The 19386-nt window shown below is 51.9% G+C and overlaps 1 protein-coding gene across 7 annotated transcripts in view; it reads left to right on the top strand.

The window, feature by feature from the left end:
* Positions 1-19386, top strand: part of BACE2 (beta-secretase 2) — a 98766-nt gene that overhangs the window by 30983 nt on the left and 48397 nt on the right. For 5 of the 7 annotated variants that reach the window (XR_010407454.1, XR_010407455.1, XM_064578700.1 and 2 more), the window contains exons 2-5: positions 5816-6123; positions 6221-6269; positions 6766-6854; positions 16983-17199. Coding sequence is in view for 5 of the 7 variants with exons in the window: in XM_064578700.1 (XP_064434770.1) it covers positions 5816-6123; positions 6221-6269; positions 6766-6854; positions 16983-17199 (663 nt within the window). In the remaining 2 variants the exon portion in view is untranslated. The remainder of the gene's footprint in view (positions 1-5815; positions 6124-6220; positions 6270-6765; positions 6855-16982; positions 17200-19386) is intronic. The other 2 variants (XM_045902429.3, XM_045902427.3) reach the window with 1 other exon arrangement.

The following is a 19386-nucleotide window of genomic DNA, read 5'->3' as shown; positions in this document are numbered from 1 at the left end:
GGCCTGGAACCTGGACAGAAGCCCCACCTCAGCAGGTTGAGCAGGGGAAGGGAGGTGAGGAATCCAGACAGGAGCTAAACTCACTGATGCTTGCCTGTGACAGGGGCCAAGGGCAGAAGCTCCAGGGAGTGTGTTTGGGTTTTTGCTGATTCTAAGAAGTGACAAAAAACTTGTGCTGTCAACTCCTGCTGTTCTGGACCTTCCTGGGCCTTTCGACCTGGACCACAGGCAGCTTTTGAGGACAGGCCTGTGGATATTTTGGTCCTCTCTGCTGGGTACCTAGCTCTGCAGGGCCCATGTCTGCTGCTGTCCCTCCAGAGGGCCCTCGGAATACAGGCCCCAGCTCGTCACACATTGCTGTGTTCTAGAAGAAACGGAACATGAGTTCCCCAGCGTAGGGAGGGAGGGCGTAGGGAAGGAGGGCGACTCGCACCTCCGGGCGGCACATCTGCACCCCGGTGTAAGGTGGGAACGTTGTCTCTCTTCAGCACTTCTGAGTCATTTCCAGTTGTGTTTTGAGAATGCAAACATTCCTCGGATTTGAGGACACTGCGTGCATTTTCAATGTCCCTTGATGGGGCCGAGCGATGTGTTTTGGGGTTAGACCATCGTGTGTGGACTTGAACCCAAGGAAGCGGGAGATGATTCTGGAAGTTCGGGATGAAGGAACCCGCAGAGGATTGGGCAGGTGCGTGGAGACAGGCTAAGAGGTGGCCTGCACCCAGAGCCTCGGAGGTTCGATCCTTTCAGAGCAGATGGCGTGAGATGTATAGGGCAGGGACACTAAGCTTCTTCCTCTATGGTTCAGACTCCTTCCCGAGGGGAGGCTTGGCCCTGGCCAGAAGTCAACATGCATGGCCTCTGCGTCCAGCATCGGCTCACAGAAAAAGGTGTTGGCTTGTTTGCTGTGCACCTGAAATGCAACCCACAGTGTTTACCCTGGACATCCATCCCTTGCCTGACTTTGGGCTGCCTCATCTCTTGGGGCGATTTCTCTCCTCAGATCATAAGCTCTAGGAACAACCGGGGTGGCCAGCTTTGGTGAGCCGTGCCTCCAAATTGAATTTTCTTGCAAGTTGGCCCCTGCTGAACTAGCTGGGAAAGAGGGTCGTACCAAAAGCCTGGATGGTTTGGAGTCATCTGCATGTAAGTTAATGCAGTTTGTATTCTGGTGCAACTTTCCTCTGCGTTCCTGACCCCTGCCTCTGCAAAAGGGGACATCGTGCCTCGTGGTAGAGGTATGGGTGGGGGTGTATGAAAACTCTCGGGTCTGGTATGATGCGGAGGCCATGGGGGGAGCGTCTGCCCAGAAAGGCCTTGGTCACTTGGGCCATTATGCCCAGGACAGTAGTCTTGTGTCCCTCTGACCACGCCGTGTTGCGCAGGAGCATTTGGTGGGGACGTGGGATGCCCCAGCGGCTGGCCTTTCTGCACACGGCCTGCTGGTGGCCGGGTGCGTGGAGACCCAGAAACACTCATAGAGACGACGCGCTCTCCTGACTGACGACGAGCGTGGGTAGGAAGGATGCTCATGTTAGCATCTAGAGCTTTGATTGTCTGTGACTTTTTTTTTTTTTTAAGATTTTATTTATTTGCGAGAGAGAGAATGAGAGACAGAGAGCATGAGAGGGAGGAGGGTCAGAGGGAGAAGCAGACCCCCCGCTGAGCAGGGAGCCCGATGTGGGACTCGATCCCGGGACTCCAGGATCATGACCTGAGCCGAAGGCAGTCGCTTAACCAACTGAGCCACCCAGGCGCCCTGTCTGTGACTTTTAATGACCGATGAAGCATTCCTCACTGTTGTACAATTGGTGTCTGGTTTGGTTTTGTGTTTTTCGGGTGATTGAGGTGTCTTGCCACATACATTCAGCCCCACTGCTTTTAAAGGCGTGGAATTGCCTGATTGGTTCATGAAGGAGTCCTGTTGCCTTTTCTTCTCCTTTGCCTCTCTGCGCTTTCATCCAGGCAACTTGAAAAGCTCATCTTGCCTCCAGGAACCATTGAAATCTGGATGCAGGGCCCTGTGAGTTGCACGGATGAGCTTATGTCCACTTGGACCCGGTGTCTGCTCTTGGGACAAAAGCCTTGGTGCATGACAGGCTGCATTTGGAACTGCATTCCCAGGATGGGTAAAGGTCCCATCCTTGCTGTTCACATTGGCTATTTGTGATACTGTGACTTTTAAGAAGAAATCTATATTTGGTCTTATTCCAGTTTCCGGTCGAGCTCCTGAAACCCCAGGCATTCCCCCAGGGAGAGGACTGATAAAGGCATCTTTTGTGATGCATAGCCAGCATCTTTGGGCCACAACTGAGTGACTTAATGAGCTGGCTCTTGGAAAGCCCCCAGGATGGGGAACCAGCCTGAGAGGACAGGTGGAGTCTGCTTTCTCTGGAGGGCAGAGGTGCCTGAGGTTGTTATCAGTCACCGCCACTGTTTCATGGAAATGTGGCATGGGAAGTCAAAGGATTAAGAAAAATGTATCTGATTGGATGTACAGGGGATGAACTCGTCTCTGAAAAGAATTAAAGTTGAGGGGATTGAAAAAAAAAAACAACCCTCACAGAAGGGCGCCTGGGTGGCTTAGTCAGTTAAGCTTCTGATTCGTGATCTCAGTTTAGGTCTTGATCTCAGGGTCATGAGTTCAAGCCCCCGCTTTGGGGGTTCCACACAGGGCAGGGGAAGCTACTTTAAAAAAACAAAACAAAACACAAAACCCACACAGAGATTCTGATACACCCACTTTAAGGATCATATTGTGGTGAGCCACTGAACGTGAGCGTGTCTGGGAGCAGAGAACTCTCCCCTGTAGGAAAATCTGGCCCATCCAACTGACCTGTGCACGGAGCTTCTCCGCTCCGGTTACCTGCTCAGACTGCTGGATGCATGGGGGATCCCTCCGCATCGCCACTTCCTCTCCCGTCAAATCCGAGGACATACAGACTTCTTGGCACCCCTTTGTACGTTCATGAGAAATTCATATGCAGTCCGATCCACGTTGTGGTTTGGGAGCTCAGGGCTGTTGGGCATCAACTATTTGAATAGGGAACCAGGTAATTTTTATTCAAGCTGCATGCTGTCTGAAATACCCAAACCTCTCTGTAGGGGAGTGAGATCTTACACCTTTGCGAGTGACTCTGTGTTAATAAATGCAGATGAAGCGCAGAATTCACCTCCTAAAGCTAAGGCGTATAAAGTGACTTTTATCATCTTTATTTAGTGCTTTTTGTTTTTGTTTTTTTTTAAGATTTTATTTGAGAGAGTGAGAGTGAGAGAGAGCATGAGCAGGGAGGGTCAGAGGGAGAAGCAGGCTCCCCGCTGAGCAGGGAGCCCAAGATGGGGCTCCATCCCAGGACCCCAAGATCGTGAGCTGAACCGAAGGCAGATGCTTAACTGACTGAGCCACCCAGGTGCCCCTATGTAGTGCATTTTAGATTCACGTCAGGCCTTAGTCCCCAGATCTGTGTCCCCACCATCCCTTCCGGTGTCACGGATGGGATCTTCAGTGGTGGGAAGGGCACACTCTGGGCTCACAGAATAGGCTCTGGTTTGAGAAGACATGGTGATGCGTTTGTTGTGCCCAGAGCTCTAGGGCAGGTGCTCCCAGGACGATTCCCCGCCATTTCCACAGCCTCCTGCAGGGAAGGCCGGTGCGCTCCGTGGATCAGGGACGCAGCAGCTGGGTTTGCTGTCTGATGCTTGGCAGCCCACACCTGAGCGTCTGGGGAGCCCGCGCACGGCAGGTTCAGGCGTACTGACTGTACCTTTATTTTTTCCCGAATCTGGAATGTCCTTCTACCAAGGGAAAGGTTAGTGTCTTTGATTTTACCTTTGAGAATCCCTTAGCTGTTCATCCAACAAATATTTGAGTGTCTACTCTGTGCCTGGCCCCGTTCTGGGCACTGGGGACAGAGCAGAGAACAAAACGGCCCAAATCCCCGCCCGAGAGCGCACATGCTGGTGGGCTTGGAGGGAAAACGGAGGGCTCCTAGAGCCTAGGGAGCGGTAGGTGGGTTACAAGAATGCGTTTGGAGGAAGGCAACGTGGGTTCAGACCCAGCCCCGCTACTACTCACCCCAGCGTGGTTGGGCAGGTCCGCCCCTCGGCGCCGGATTGCCCGTGAAATGGGGGCGATGGTGGCGCTGCCCACAGAAGGGCCTCATGAGGACTAAACAGCTCAGTGTGTTGGAAGCACTGTAAGGAATCACTGGCACGTAGTAGGAGTTGGCTGTCCACCGTCGCTGTGGTTATCCCGGGAGGTGATGAGAAGTGGGCGGGCACGGAGTCCAGCCTGGAGGAGGCGGCGGCGCACCTTCCTGATGGCCCGGACATGGGGCACAAGGCAGAGAAGCACGGATGGTGTCGCCAAGCTGGGCGGCCCGAGCCGACGTGATGGAGCCACTGTTAAGGAGATTGGAATGTCTGGGGGTGCTGGCAATTCAGTTTTGGACACGGCAGACTTGAGATGGTGTTTGTTCCCTGGGGCTGCCCTGGTGATGTGTAGACCGGGTGGTCTAACGCAGAAATGTCCCCTCTCACGGTCCGGAGCCAGAGGTCTGACGTCAAGGTGGCCGCAGGGCCGAGCTCCCTCTGGGACCCCGGGGAGAGTCCGTCCTTGCATCTCCTGGTCCTGGGGGTGGCCGCCGGTCTTCAGAGCACCGTGGCCTGCGCCCGCGTCACTCCAGTGTCTGCCTCTGTCACTTGGCCTTCTCCCTGTGTGTGTCTTCTCGTGGTGTTCTCCTCTTGGGAGGACAGCCCTGTTGGACGAGGGCCACCCTAACGGTCTCAACTTGACGACATCTGCAAACACCCTGTTTTCCAAGTCTGGCCACATTCACAGGTCCCAGGGGGCCAGGGCTCCAGTGTGTCTTCTTGGGGGACACAGTTCATCCGCTAACAGACGGCTCTTGGACATCCCAAGTGGAGGCGTTGAGTAAGGAAGGCCTGGAGCTCAGGGGCACAAGGGAGGGAGACGCAGGTGGGAGACGCAGGGAGTCACAGGTGGGTGGAGGGCACGGAATGCCAGGTGACGTGGTGAGGTCGCCATGAGGCCTGTGTGCGTGGTGCCCAGACATGGTTGCAGGGCTGACCAGTGGGAAACTCTGGTCCACAAGGCGGGAAGAGAAGCCCCAGCAGTGAGGCTGAGGTGGGCAGGTGCAGACGTTGGAGGAACGCTGGCTGTGCCGTGTCCCGGAATCCAAAGCAAAGACCAATTTCCAGAAGTTTCCAGAAGGACAGAGTGGCTGACTGAGGGACATCCTGCCGGGGGTGGGGGGGCCCAGGTAAGAGAAAGACAGAAAACATGGGCTTTGGCAAAACTGAGGGTTTGACCAGAGCAGTGGCGGGAGTGTTTAGAGAATTCTAGGTAGAAACTTACCCACCTGGATTCCCTTATCTACAGCTTTTTAAACTTGATTTCCAACCTCTGGGGTTTTATCTGCATGTTCTGTGTTTACTTCCGAAAGGTCTCCTCGTTGTGTGTGCAGTGGGCTGTGTGTCTGGACTTGGGATGATGCTGAGCACACTCTGCCTGCGGACATCATTGCTTGCCGGCGGTTGGGGGTGGGGGTGGAAGACGATTCACATACAGTGTGGTGGCTCGGGGTCACTGGTCCCCAGGGAGATCCCAGTCCACGCTCACTAGAATGGCTGCCAGGAAAACAACCAGCGATGCCAAATTGGAGGCGGATATGGAGCGGATGAACCAGAGGAACAGTGGACCGTGGGAGTGTAACTTGGTATTGTCTCCTTTGGAGACGGGTTTGGAATTAAAACAACATTAAAGATACACTTACTCTATGACCCATCATGTTAGAGCCCTAGGTATCTACCCAGAAGCAGTGGAAACAGACATCCACAGAATGAGTTCTACAAGAACGTCCATACCAGCCTTGTGCCCAAAAGGCTGAAACCAGAAGCGACCCCAGTGCCCGTTGAGGAGGACAGACGTCGTCCGTGTGAGGAGTACTGCTCAGCTGTAGGACAAGTCCCAGCACACATCACTGCAGGAGAGGAGCTCAGAAACCTGTTGATCAGAAGCGAGATGCCCCCCCACCCTGCCGGGCAAAAGAACAAACCCGCAGATGTTGATACACTGTCCAGTCCATGGCAAGCAAGTCAGAGGTGCTTGCCTCTGAGGAACAGGAGGGTTGCCTGGAAAGGGGGCAGGAAGCGAGCTTTTGGGAATAATAGAAATGCCTGTCTCTTGCTTTGGATGCAGACCATGCCAGAGCCCACCGGTGGAAAAGCGAAGATCTTGCGTTGTTACTGTATGTAAATTCGAAGTCATTAAAACCAAGAACTGACACGTGTGACAGGTGTCCCCAGGTGCTGTGGGGCACAGATGAGGGAATGCCAGCTTCCAGGGGGAGGCTGTGGGGGCATCCTGGGCAGGGCCCCCACCCCGGGTCAGGATTTCCACGTGAGGTTGGAAAGGCAGGGAGACAGCCCGGGGTGGGACGGGGCTCTGCCTAGAGGCAAGCGCCGGTGGCTTAAAAAGGAAATAATTATTTCGGTGAAATAGCTTCTCGTAAGGCCTCTTGTGTATCCAAAGCAAAACGGATCCCCGTCCCTGCCGTAAGCTTCTTAATGGACTGTGTTCAGATTTCAGTTTCAAAGCAGCTTTTAAAAAAAATTTCTAATCAATACAAGTTTTTTCCGAGCAATACGTTGTTCTTGGTGCTTCATTTTTGAAAGAATTATTCAGGAGTGTTGCCTTATTCAAGTAACCTGATAGTGTCTGTTTTTTCCCCTTACAAATAAAAGCTGCAGATTCTCGTTGACACTGGAAGCAGCAACTTCGCCGTGGCAGGTGCCCCGCACTCTTACGTAGACTCGTACTTTGACGCGGAGAGGTGAGTGGCGGGCGCGTGGCCGGGCGCGTGGCCGGGTGCGGCGGGGTTTCGGGGGAGCATACCAGTGCTTGAGAATACCCTGGAACGGGAGGAGCCGGGAGTCTGTCCTTTGAAGGGGGATCTGTGTATGTGTATACTTTTGTGTATGTGTAGATAGATGTGTGTGTGGTTGTGTGTACTTCTGTGTGTGTAGATATCTGTGTGGACGTGTAGACGATTGTGTGCGCATTTTTTCTTTTTTTTAAAGATTTTTTTTTATTTATTGAGAGAGAATGAGAGAGAGCACATGAGAGTGGGGAGGGTCAGAGGGAGAAGCAGACCCCCTGCTGAGCAAGGAGCCCGATATGGGACTCGATCCAGGGACTCCAGGATCATGACCTGAGCCGAAGGCAGTCGCTTAACCAACTGAGCCACCCAGGTGCCCCATGATTTTATTTATTTGAGAGAGAGAGCATGAGAAGGGGGAGGGTCAGAGGGAGAAGCAGACTCCCCGCCGAGCAGGGAGCCCGACGCGGGACTCGATCTTGGGACTCCAGGATCATGACCTGAGCCGAAGGCAGTCGCTTAACCAACTGAGCCACCCAGGTGCCCCATGATTTTATTTATTTAAGAGAGAGAGAGCATGAGAAGGGGGAGGGTCAGAGGGAGAAGCAGACTCCCCGCCGAGCAGGGAGCCCGATGCGGGACTCGATCCCGGGACTCCAGGATCATGACCTGAGCCCAAGGCAGTCGCTTAACCAACTGAGCCACCCAGGCGCCCCTTGTGTGCGTATTTGTATGTATAGGTTTGTGTGGACATCTGTGCGTATGTGTGTATTGTATATATGTGTGTAAATATTTGTGTGTGTAGGTATTTGCATGTGTTTGTGGTTGTGTGTATATTTGTGTAGATAATTTGCATGTGTAAATACGGTCTTGTGCATATTTCTGTGTGTAGACATCTGGGTATATGTAGATGTGTGTGTGTGTGTGTGAGTGGTTGTGTGTTTTTCTGTGACCGGTGGACTCGTCTGTGTACGTGTGTTTGTATCTGTATGGGTTCCTTCCAGGGGAATCCATCGGAGGATTCTCCTAACAGCTGTGGTGCGTTCTTACGACATTTACTTTCTGGAAATTCGAGTCAGCTGGACGTTGTGTAGTTACACCTGATTGCAGAGAGCACAGCATCCTTTGCTGGTCATTGAGGCCCCGAGTCCTACAGTGGCGGTGGGCTAGCGCAGGGAGAGGGGCATTCGGTGTGAGCGTGAGGCTGCCCTGGGCAGCGGCCTGGTTCCTGGACGTTCGGTAGTGGTCAAGGTGTGGTTCATCGAAACCACTTCTGTGGGAGCAGGGTTGCTGGTGCGAGGAATCTGTGGCTCGCCTAGGAAGGAGCACAGAGCACTGAGACCTGGGACCGGGCTCCGAGCCTCTGTCACAGGGCGGGGATGCGAGACCGGAGCGGAGCCCGGACGGCTGTCTCTGCGTGGCCTGGGCCTCGGGGAGCCGGGGGGTGGGCTCTGGACACAGCCGCCAGGGCCTCGTGGTGGCGTTCGGCTCCCGGGGGGCCCGTGGGGCCAGAGCCCTGTCTTCCAGATGCGTGTGTTACTTTCACGTCTGTGTTCGTGACCCTAAAATTGAAACTCAAACAGATGAAACGAATAAGCTGGCACATGGTTTGCTTTCTCCCGTTAAACTCCCTGCTCACTTGCCTCACCCACAGTCTCTGTTCTGGGGAACAAACCCCAACTCTCGCTAGGGGCAAAGAACGACTGGGAAGCTTCTGGAAATTGCAGGCAACTTTAACAAGGCAGCCTAGCTTGCCCTGTGTGGGAGGAGTGCCCGTCTGTCTTCTCCCGGGAGCGCGTCTTGGTCTCCCTTTTGGTGGCACAAGAGGTGTGGTCTCCGAAGAGCCTGCAGCTTAGTGTGTAACTCAGTGTATTGATAACTGTTTCATCATTGACATTTTGGGTGAACTTCCCGGCCAGGGACATGTGCAGTGGGGACAGGGCTGTTTCTGTTTGTATGCAGGGAGGCGGGGGGCTGCCCTCTGCCCCTCCCCGTTCTGATGGGTGGTACATCCACGTCCTCTGCCCCCCCACGGCCGCCCATCCCCAAGCTGCTCACTCTGGACTGCTTCGTCATGGAGCAGAGCTTCGAGTTGGTCCTGACCTTGATTTTACTCGTGTAGCACGGGAGGTCCAGGAGAGGAGGATACTTGTCCAGGTTCCAGCTTCTAGGTTAGCAGTTCTCAGACCATCAGCCCTGGCACTCCGTCCTTATAGCCGGTACTCTGTAATGCCCTGAATGAAATGCAAAGGTAACATCGCTTGCCTGCGTACCTAAGTCTAGACGCCCTACTGTGGTACTTGGGAGTATGAAGAGGTCAGGCGGAGAGAGGGAGTCAGGACCTCGATATGTGCATGCTCTGGTCGTCCGCAGTGGGGGGCCATGAGCGTCCCGGGGGGCTTGCAGCACCCAGTGCAGACTGATAGAAGGGGGTCGAAGTAGACTCAGACCCCCACAGCAGCTTGGGTTGGTGATGTGATTTTCCAAATAGGTGAAGAATCTTGGTAAAGTTTCCCCCCAAAAGTATCACCTTCCCCTAATTTAGTTGCATTTCTGGAAAATGCAATGTGTATTCAAAGTATGTAAAAAAAAAATGTTACTTTGGTGGCAAAGCAATCCTAGCCCTCTGTCTTTCCCACTGTAGGGCAGTGGTCCCCATATGTACCCAGCGTCCCCACACCTGCCATGGGGCTCAGAACACGCATACTTGAGGCTTGGCTGTATCTTTAGTGGTTTTTCCACGTAGTTCTTTCTTTTTTTTTTTTTTTTTTTAAAGATTTTTTATTTATTTGTTTGACAGAGAGAGAGATAGCCAGAGAGGGAACACAGGCAGGGGAAGTGGGAGAGGGAGAAGCAGGCCTCCCGCTGAGCAGGGAGCCCGATGCGGGGCTCGATCCCAGGACCCCGGGATCATGACCTGAGCCGAAGGCAGACGCTTAACGACTGAGCCACCCAGGCGCCCCAGTTCTGTCTTTCATCACGGATCTGCAGACGCATGAGACAGAGCAAAGCCAAAGTTCAAGAGATGTGCATGGTCACGTCAGCTTCAAGTGTGCGGATTTAACCCTATGGATGAGTATTTCCTTCCTGGTGGGTGAACTGCATTTCTTTGGCAAACGCCCACAGCCAGGGGTCGATAAAGACCAACAGCACTTTGCAGCAGTCACGCTTTTGCCACGTAGTTACTGAAACATTCGAGGGTGAGTCATAGTCTACGTTACAAATACTACGTACGATGCCAGTGAATGTGTGTACAATACTTGGACCGTAGGCTCCCAGTGTCGTAATTACTTCCTACTTTGTTCATGGTTTGGTTGAACAGTGGTTCTGTCTCAGGCTTCAGTAGGACAGGTCTTTCTTTTTTTTTCTTTTTAAGATTTATTTATCTCTTAGAGGGCAAGCAGTGGGGAGGGGCAGAGGGAGAGAGAATCTCAAGCAGACTCCCCGCTGACTGAGCATGGAGCCCGATGCGGGGCTCGATGTCAGGACCCTGAGATCATATCCTGAGCCAGAATCAAGAGTCGGATGCCCAACTGACTGAGTCACCCAGGCGCCCGAGGACACGTCTTTCTAACTTAACCTGCTCACCTTGCTGGTCAGGCTTGTGGTCAGGTGGCAGATGTTCCTGTTTTTCATACTTAAACACTGAGCCTGGTTTAATGTGAAAACTCGTGGGAACGACTGTAGCCTTCCCTCCTGCTAACTCCGTGAGAGAGCGGAGGGCTCCCTACCAGCTTTCTGAGCACTCAGGGTTCTCCTGGGCTCCCCATGTGTGAGCAAATAGAGAAATAACAGAACCTACCAGTGGGCAGGGGAAGCCCCAGGCTCTGTCAACGTCAGCCCACTTCTTTGTTCGCAGGTGTTGCTGAAATGTACTTAGGACCCATAAGACGTCACCGACATTTTGGGCCTCTGCCTTTCCTTTTAAGAGAACTATTCTTCTACAGGGCTGTCAGGTTTTTTCTTAGCCAAATCATATGGGAAGCATCACATTTCTGAGTTTGGGGCAAGTTCTGTCCCATCAGCCGCATCCCTACAAACACTGGGTGCTTTGCAGGTTAAGTACCTGCTCCAATTTACGTTAACTTTTTCGCTCCCTTCCTCTGTTTTTTTTATCCCGTGCTTCTCACGGGCTTCTATTTGACACAGATTGATTGATTGATTTTAAGAAGATTTTTTTTTTTAAGATTTTATTTATTTATTTGAGAGAGAGAGAATGAGAGACAGCACGAGAGGGAAGAGGATCAGAGGGAGAAGGAGACACCCCGCTGAGCAGAGAGCCCGATGTGGGACTCGATCCCGGGACTCCAGGATCATGACCTGAGCTGAAGGCAGTCGCCCAACCAACTGAGCCACCCAGGCGCCCGATTTTAAGAAGATTTTAGTTATTTGAGAGAGAGAGCACTAGTAGGAGGGAGGGGGAGAGGAAGAGGGAGAAACAGACTCCCTGCTGAGCAGTGAGCCTAATGTGGGGCTCAGTCCCGGGACCCTGGGATCATGACCTGAGCCGAAGGCAGACGCTTAACCATCTGAGCCACCCAGGCGCCCCAAGCACAGATTTAATGTTGTGAAGATAGGAACATTTTCTGTGTGAAGTATGTGTTACTGATTTGCGTATTGCTTTCAGCTGACTTTCTATTGGCCTAAGGTGTATGCTTTCCACCACCGTATTTAATGGAAGCCAAGAGAACGTTCTCACTTCCCTTCTCAATTTCCAACAAAGGGTTCTTTTCTGAGATGTAGCTCCCTGCCCTATGATGTTTCTGTGTTTGCTTGTCCCTCTGATCTCCCTTAGTTAGAATAAGGTTTCTGGTTGGATTTGTCAGCCTCTGATTCAAGTCCCCCAGTCTTTGGATATTCAGGTTTAATGCTTCCTGAAACATTTCCCAGTAATTGGAGATTTGGCTTTGGGTTCTTTGACAAGAGCTCTTTGATTATGGGATGAGCCGTCAGGCTACCATTAATGACTTGTGTAGCTTCTTCCCATCAGAGGCCCTCTTCCCATGGTGGTGAATGCTCCAGTGAATTTCTACATGGCAAAAGAAGATTGTGTATTTCCTTAGATGTACTTCCTTTTTAGCCAATAAAATAGCCTCTAGCCAGTAGGCTTGATTAAAGGTCCGATATATTCATTCCCCTGACCCTCTACTAAACTATTCGGGGGAAATGAAAATGTCTCCTCCTCCCATACTCCCATCTGGGGTAAAGGCCCACAGAGTAGTTGTGATAAAGGGAGCAGTTTATTTTCCTCAACTGATGCTTGTAAGTAGTGTTCGGATGTCAGGGAGTTACCGGCTGACCTCCTTAAGGATGCTGAGCTGGACCCCTGAGAAAGGCCTCATCTCTCCTTGTGATGATGACCGATACCTGTGCCTGATGATTTAGATTGTTTTTCAAGCCTGCCCATTGTCTGCTTGTCCCAGAGGGGACCGTTGGAGCCCATGAGTGTTGGCCATTGTTGAGCGTGTTGATGAACCTCCAGGGTGGGCGGGCTGGGCGAGCCGCCCCTGGGCCATCAGTGGCCCCATCCACGCTGGTCTGATCACTTCCAGACCCTGAGCAGAGAAGGGGGACGGTATCTGGTCAACTTGGGCCAGTCTGACAACCCCAAAGGTAGGTTACAACCCCCCCCAAAATGCAGAAGAGCCCCTGGCTGCATTCGGGTGACTTCAGAGAACCAGAGCAGAACCCAGGACTCAACTCTTTTCAGTTATGCCCTTCCACCTTCTCTTTTTATGTCCTCCGAAAACAATAGCGGGTTTCTTTTAAAATAATAAAATGTTCTTTGGCTCTTTTCTCCCCTGTTCATTGATTTCACCTTTCACTCCTGTGTTTCCTTAACACTCTTATCAGAGGTGGAATGCCTCCTGAACTTGGTTCAAAGTGATTTTATTGCTGTGAGTGGACTTTTCCCTGGCTACCTGCATCCCTGATTGATTGCTATTTCTGAGCACCCAGAATGGATGCCGCAGGACGAGCCAGTCTGGGGTTCTCTCTCAGTATAGTTAATTAATGTGCAGAGCAGTTGAGAGCCAAAGCATCTTAGTGCCAACAAGTAGGATGTTAGAGCATGAAGATGGAGGAACCCTTTTTTTTTTTTTTTTTAAGTGCTGGAAACTACGTCGATACCCCTCAGAGTTACTTACAATTCATCACTGGGGTTTTTGCCCTTTGAGGCTTAGTTCAAGGAGTTCAGAGTATGTTTTTACTTTCTTCTCGCATTTTCTAGAACTGTGCTTTCTACAAGGGTAGCCGCTAGCCATATGTGGCTATTTAAATTATATAATATTAGATGAAATAAGCTTACTTCTTCAGCCCCGCTGTACAATTGTGTTTTAGCGGTCAGTGAACCTGCAGCTCCCGTATTGACCAGCATAGATACGTACTCTTTCCGTCATGGCAGCCTGTTCTGTTGGACAGTGCTGGGACTCGGGAGAACTCTGCCTTTAGAAACCGAGAAGACCCCACCGCCACTCCTGACCACCTTAACCAAGACCTACAACAGACTTGCCCCTTTCCGTGGGGATGGCTGGACTTCCAAATGAGACTGTTGTGGGTATTCATTTAGGGTAACTCTATAGGAGCATTTTCAGGGAAAAAAACATCTTTTTAAAGATTTATTTAGGGCGCCTGGGTGGCTCAGTTGGTTGAGCGACTGCTTTCGGCTCAGGTCATGATCCTGGAGTCCCTGGATCGAGTCCCGCATCGGGCTCCCTGCTCTGCGGGGAGTCTGCTTCTCCCTCTGACCCTCCCCCCTCTCATGTGCTCGCTCTCTCTCTCATTCTCTCTGTCTCAAATAAATAAATAAAATCTTTAAAAAAAAAATTATTTAAATTTTTTGAGCGAGTGCGCACGCATATGCGAGCGGGGGGAGGGGCAGACAGGGAGAGAGAATCCCAGGCAGACTCCCCGCTGAGCACAGAGCCCCACTCAGGGCTCCATCCCACGACCCTGCGATCTCGACCTGAGCAAAAAGCAAGAGTTGGGACACTCCACTGACTGAGCCACCCGGGCGCCCCAGGAAAAAAACATTCTTGCGCTTTCTAGTAGTAGTTCATAGATTGAATAAAGACAGTAAGTGTTTGGATAATTATAATAGTAGCAGCTGGTTTGTTTTTGTTTTGTTTTGTTTTTTTTTTGTTTAGCACACCTGCTGTGTCCCAGGGTTTTGTTCTAAACGCTTTCCAGGGTTCACGGTCTTGGTCTTCAGAATTAACCCCATGAGAGGTGGTACTACATGGTCTCCCTTTTTCAGTTGAGGCCTTAGAGGACAGAGAGGTTAAATAACCTGGCCTGGTGTCACACAGCTGAGTGGTTGAACCCGGGCCGTGTAATATCAACAGCCTCTCATCCCTGCAGGTGGCACCGAAATATCCAGAATGCTACCCCCCGTGAGGGGACGAACGAGCTGGTCAGGGTAGTGTAGGAAACACGCTATATATACAACCAAGAGGCTGCTTTAGGCTCTTAGACATTAGCAGGTTCTAATGAGCGTTCTATAGACTGGGCAGTGTAAAAATAAAAAACTTCTCCAAACAAAGTGATGGTTCTTCAGGCTGTGTTGGGGAGAGAACTAATCTTTGAGATCAGGACTTGGCAGACGAGGGCCCACAGGCTACATCCAACCTGCTCTTTCTGTTAATAAAACGTTATTAGACTACAACAGTGCCCATTTGTTAAGTATCCTCTGTAGCTGCTTTCTCATTATACTGCAGAGCTGGGGAGGTGTAACAGAGATCATGGGACCTGCAAAAGGTAGAACTTGGTTTTCTTAGCCCTGGACAGCAAAAGCGTGCTGAGCCTGGACTGGGTCCTATTCTCTTCGCATTTCAAAATAGCCTTTTCTGTTAGCGGCAGTGTATTTGTGCCCTTGAGACTGACCCCAAATGGTCCAAATTCAGTGTTTTCATTGCTGTTCACCACAAATGTGTACAGCCCCTGTTTTGCAGCAGGTACATCTGACTTGGTGCTGGTGGTAAATGTGGGATTAGAGCAACCCTCCAGGCGCCCTGTTTCAGTGACCGACTGCCCTGCCTGTGTGACCTCTGATGGGCGGGCTCCCAGCGCTCCGTGTGCCCGGACGCGTCCCCTCTCACTCTCACTCTCTGTGTCTGCCCTTGCCAGGAGACACGTGCACGCGAGGTGGTCCCCTAATGTGCTGTGCCTTTAAGATCGTGGCAGAGCGAGCTAAGATGGTAAAAACTAAAATTAAGTAGACTCCATATTTCCCATTACGAAGTTCACATAAATCAGGTATCTCCAAAATGTGTCTGTCAGGCGTTTTAAGAATCATTTATTTCTTTTTTCTTTTTTAATTTCTTTTTTCTTTTTTAATTTACTTTTAAAAAGTGTTATTTATTTGACAGACAAGAGAGCACAAGCGGGGGAGGGGCAGAGGGAGAAGCAGGCTCCCTGCTGAGCAGGGAGCCCCATGCGGGACTCGATCCCAGGACCTTGGGATCATGACCTGAGCCAAAGGCAGACGCTTCACCAACTGAGCCACCCAGGCACCCCAAGAATCGCTTCTTTTTCCTGATTATAAAAGCTGTGTATGCAGAAACTCTAGATGGGCCTAACCACAAGGAGAATCTCCCTCCCAAACCCCACCACCCAGAGGGAGCCACTGAATGTTTTCTTCCCCCCTATTTCTGTGTCATTGAAAATGGGTTTGTAAATAGCATTCTTTGGTGCTACATAATATTCCATCATCGAGATGCACTACAGTTTTACTCAGTGGTTCCCTTTTTCCTGGGCATTTAGGTTGTTTCCAACTGTTTGCTGTTTTCAATAAAACAAAATGACCGTCTTTGTCCCTGAATCTCCATCTGCATCATAGGTGTTTCCTTAGGATCAGATGCTCAGAAGTGCAGTTTACTGAATTAAAGACTGTTAACGTATTTAAAGCTTAAGAGATGTGCCCCCAAAGAAGAGGTCATACCATCTCTGACTTAACTTCCTTCTGGACCCCAGGCAAGACTGCACTAGTTCAGACAATCCTACGACAAAGACTCGGTGTTCAGAGGCTTAATGTGAAAATAGTGAATGAAAACCTCAGGCAAATGGGAGCACTTGACAATGATTTGCTTGGTGAATTGATACCTCTCTCAGGAATTTGACAGTTTTCCCAGGGTGAGTGTGGTTTGAATGCTCAGATATTTGCCTAGAGACATTCTCTGGGTCCCTTCCTCTAATTCAGAGTTTTCAAAACTCAGATGGGTGTAAGAATTACCTTACAGGTTTGGACACCCCAGGGCCTTGACACCTGCTGTCCTTCGTCCAGAACGTCCTTCCCACGGGGTCGTTGTCTTTACATGGGTACCACACAGATGTGGCTGCACTGGAGAGGCCTGGGTGACTGCCAAGTCACTGCCCCAACCCCCACGCCCACTTTATTCCCTGGGGAGTCCTTCCACTCTTTATCACTGCCTAGATTGGAATTTTATATATTTGTTGGTTTACTGCCTGTCTCTGAAACCCTAGGGCAGGATTCTCATCTGCCCTGCCCATGGTCTGACCTCCTTCACGTTACTCTGATTGAGTAGCTCTTACCCACAGGACCGTGTGCAAACAGGACTACAGATGGTGTCACAGGGATTCGCGGCACTGGCTGTACCCCCATATTTTGGTATGAGTGTGGCATTGGAGAGAGCCTGGAGAAGGAGCCTGTGACATCAGGAGCAAATGTGGGCGCTGAGGAGGAAGGCGTGGTGGTGGTCTTTATTTGTCACATGGGTTGTGCGTGTGACTCTGGGCCCCAGGCCCCTCGCTGTGTCACAGAGCAGCGCAGGGTCCCTGCAAAGCCACAGGGCCAGGCTGGTGCCCAGATCAGGCAGGTACATGCTTCAGTTGTGTAGACGTTAAACTCGGGGCTGCGTGTCGACCCCAGAGCCTCCCTCACACGTGGCACGGAAACACCACCCCAGTGTGAGTGTGGATGTTTGTGGGCTAGGTCCCTCTGTCGACAGGAATGAATGCCGTTCATGATGCGTGCGTTCGCGTCCCTGTGCTTGCCGCCGTCCCGGGCCACCTGGTCCGAACGTGGACGCACAGGTGCAGAGCGGGCCTTGGCTTTTCCTTCTCCAGGTCCAGTACTTACCACTCCAAGGGCTTTGACGTCACGGTCAAGTACACGCAAGGCAGCTGGACGGGCTTCGTCGGGGAGGACGTTGTCACCATCCCGAAGGGCTTCAATAGCTCGTTTCTTGTCAACATCGCCACGATCTTTGAGTCAGAGAATTTCTTTCTGCCTGGGATCAAGTGGAATGGGATCCTGGGACTCGCATATGCTGCTCTGGCCAAGGTAAGGCCAGTCTGGGGATCAAAGGTGGGACGAGTCAGACGGGCGGTGGGGGGGGTCCCGGCTGCAGGACACGGTTGGTTGGTGAGAGTTGCTTGGTGGAGACAGACCGTGGTCGCACAGTTAATTACGTTTTTAGGCATCTTAAAAATTTAAAGTGAATGATGCAGTTCTTTGAACCTTCCTGCCAAGATATACCCATGGCATTACTTTTTTTTTCATTTGTCTTTGTTTTTGCTTATTTTACTTCTGTAGTTTAAAAACGTTAACAGAATCTGAGTCACTTTAATTTTGGCATCGAAGTGTTTTTCTGAGGGGAGGATTAAAAGAAAACACCCTTATTAGATTCACACATTCTCATGGAGACGTGGAGCCTGTGGCTGGCCTGGAACCTCGGCTGGGGAGGCCCCCCACCAGGGGAGAGAGCATCGTGCTGCCTTCCCATGGCTGCGGATACCCCACAAGGAGCCACCTGGAGCCTGGGTAGGGCCTGAAATGCATGTCCCAGGGACTGCCAGCCATCAACCCAGGAGGGGAACGCGTGCAGCCCGTCCTCCCATCAGCATCAGAACTCGCACAAAATGGGAAAGACAGACTCTGCAAACATTTGTACTCAGACCAGCCCAAAGGAAGTGACGTTGGTGTGCCTGAGGGGGGATGCAGGTGGGGGAATTTCCACCAGGAAGGGAGCCGGAGATAAGCGGGTTAGATACCAGGGCATGGCCTGGAGCAGAGCAGAAGGCGGTCACCCCTCCTGGCCTGTAACGGGCACCGCACCTTGCCCTCTCATTGTTCGGTGCTCGGCTTGGAGCCAGAGAAGCATGGAACAAACAGAAGCAGGTTGGAGGACCCGCAGAGCCCCCCCGTGGTCCATGAGGATCCAGGAGGGAAGGCCTGTTTTCTCTCCCCGCAGGAATGTGCGTCCCAGCCCCAGTTCACTACTAAATGCTGCAGGGGGGTGAGGCGGGGAGGGGGTGGCAGGCAGGGGAGTTCTTGACCCTGTGATTTTCAAGGAGAGTGGGGCCCGTGAGGCAGGCGGGCTGAGGACATCCCACGACTTGGTTCCTTAGGTTCTGGTGAGCTTCGCAGGAGGCCAAGTTCTCCCGTTTTAGGGATATGCCGACCGAGGTCAGAGAGGTTTACCCTCCTCGCCCGGAGCCTGGGGGGCTGTGGAGCCCCTTTCTTCTCAGTACCATAGGGTGAGCTTAATATGAACTGTGTAGACTCTTAATAACATACATTCCTCAGTACAATTTCATGGACAGTGTGACCGAGGACAAAACATTGCATTGTTACCTGACTTGGACGTGAAAGGTACAAACATGATTGGTTTTATGCTGATTATCAGGAAGATGGCAGAATAAAGCTAAATTGCCCGCAATGGATGATACTGATAATAAGCTTCCTCGCAAATAATGACTTTGGGGTCCCTAGGGGTGGCCAGACTCGCCACACGACCTTTTTGTGTGTGGAATTCCAAGATGAAGATGATCGGCTTCCTGTCCCGGGTTTGAGGAGATGGTCACAGGATTGGGAGGACGTGGCACGTGGTTGGGAACAGGGCTAGCAGGGTGGTGTGGCTTGGTGGGCCAGAGCTGTGGCTGAAATAGGTTGACCGAGTGCTCAGTGGTGGCCACGGCGCGTGGCGGCCCCCGGTCAGTCCCGGGGATTCCTGCTGAGGATGTGCGTCAGACCCTGCCCTCCGGGGTCTCCCACGCCACCGATGCCTGGGTCCAACTGCACACATACGAGTCGGGCTCTCTTGGGTTGACCCTGGCACCTGTATGTTTTTAAACCTCAAGAGGGATCCTGAGGAATAGCTCGGCAGAATCATAATAGATCCCTTACTGTGCGCCAGGCACTGTTCCAAGGCCTTTGTGTGTACTGGCCCATTTAAGTCCCAGGAGCAGCTCTGGGAGGCTACTGTTTCCCCATCTCACAGATAAAGAAACAAAGAAACAAGTCACGCAGTGAGCAAGTGGCGGAGCCAGAATTCAGTCCCAGGTGGTGTGGACTCTGCTGCCTCCCAAGCAGGTGGCCGGGAGAACGGCGGCCTCGGTCAGCGGCACATCCGGCCACTCCGGGAAGGGGGGGCCTTGTCCCGTCATCCACCCAGATGCCACGCGTGCTGCCCATGTCACCGACGAAGCTGGTGCCGAATCCTGCCAGAGATTCCACGGAAGCAGGAGG

This window comes from Mirounga angustirostris, unplaced genomic scaffold, assembly GCF_029215605.1.
Source record: "Mirounga angustirostris isolate CCGP_5_RB_7025 unplaced genomic scaffold, mMirAng1.0.hap1 SCAF_1, whole genome shotgun sequence".
NCBI lineage: Eukaryota > Metazoa > Chordata > Mammalia > Carnivora > Phocidae > Mirounga > Mirounga angustirostris.
This window is presented reverse-complemented; position numbering and strand designations above follow the sequence as displayed.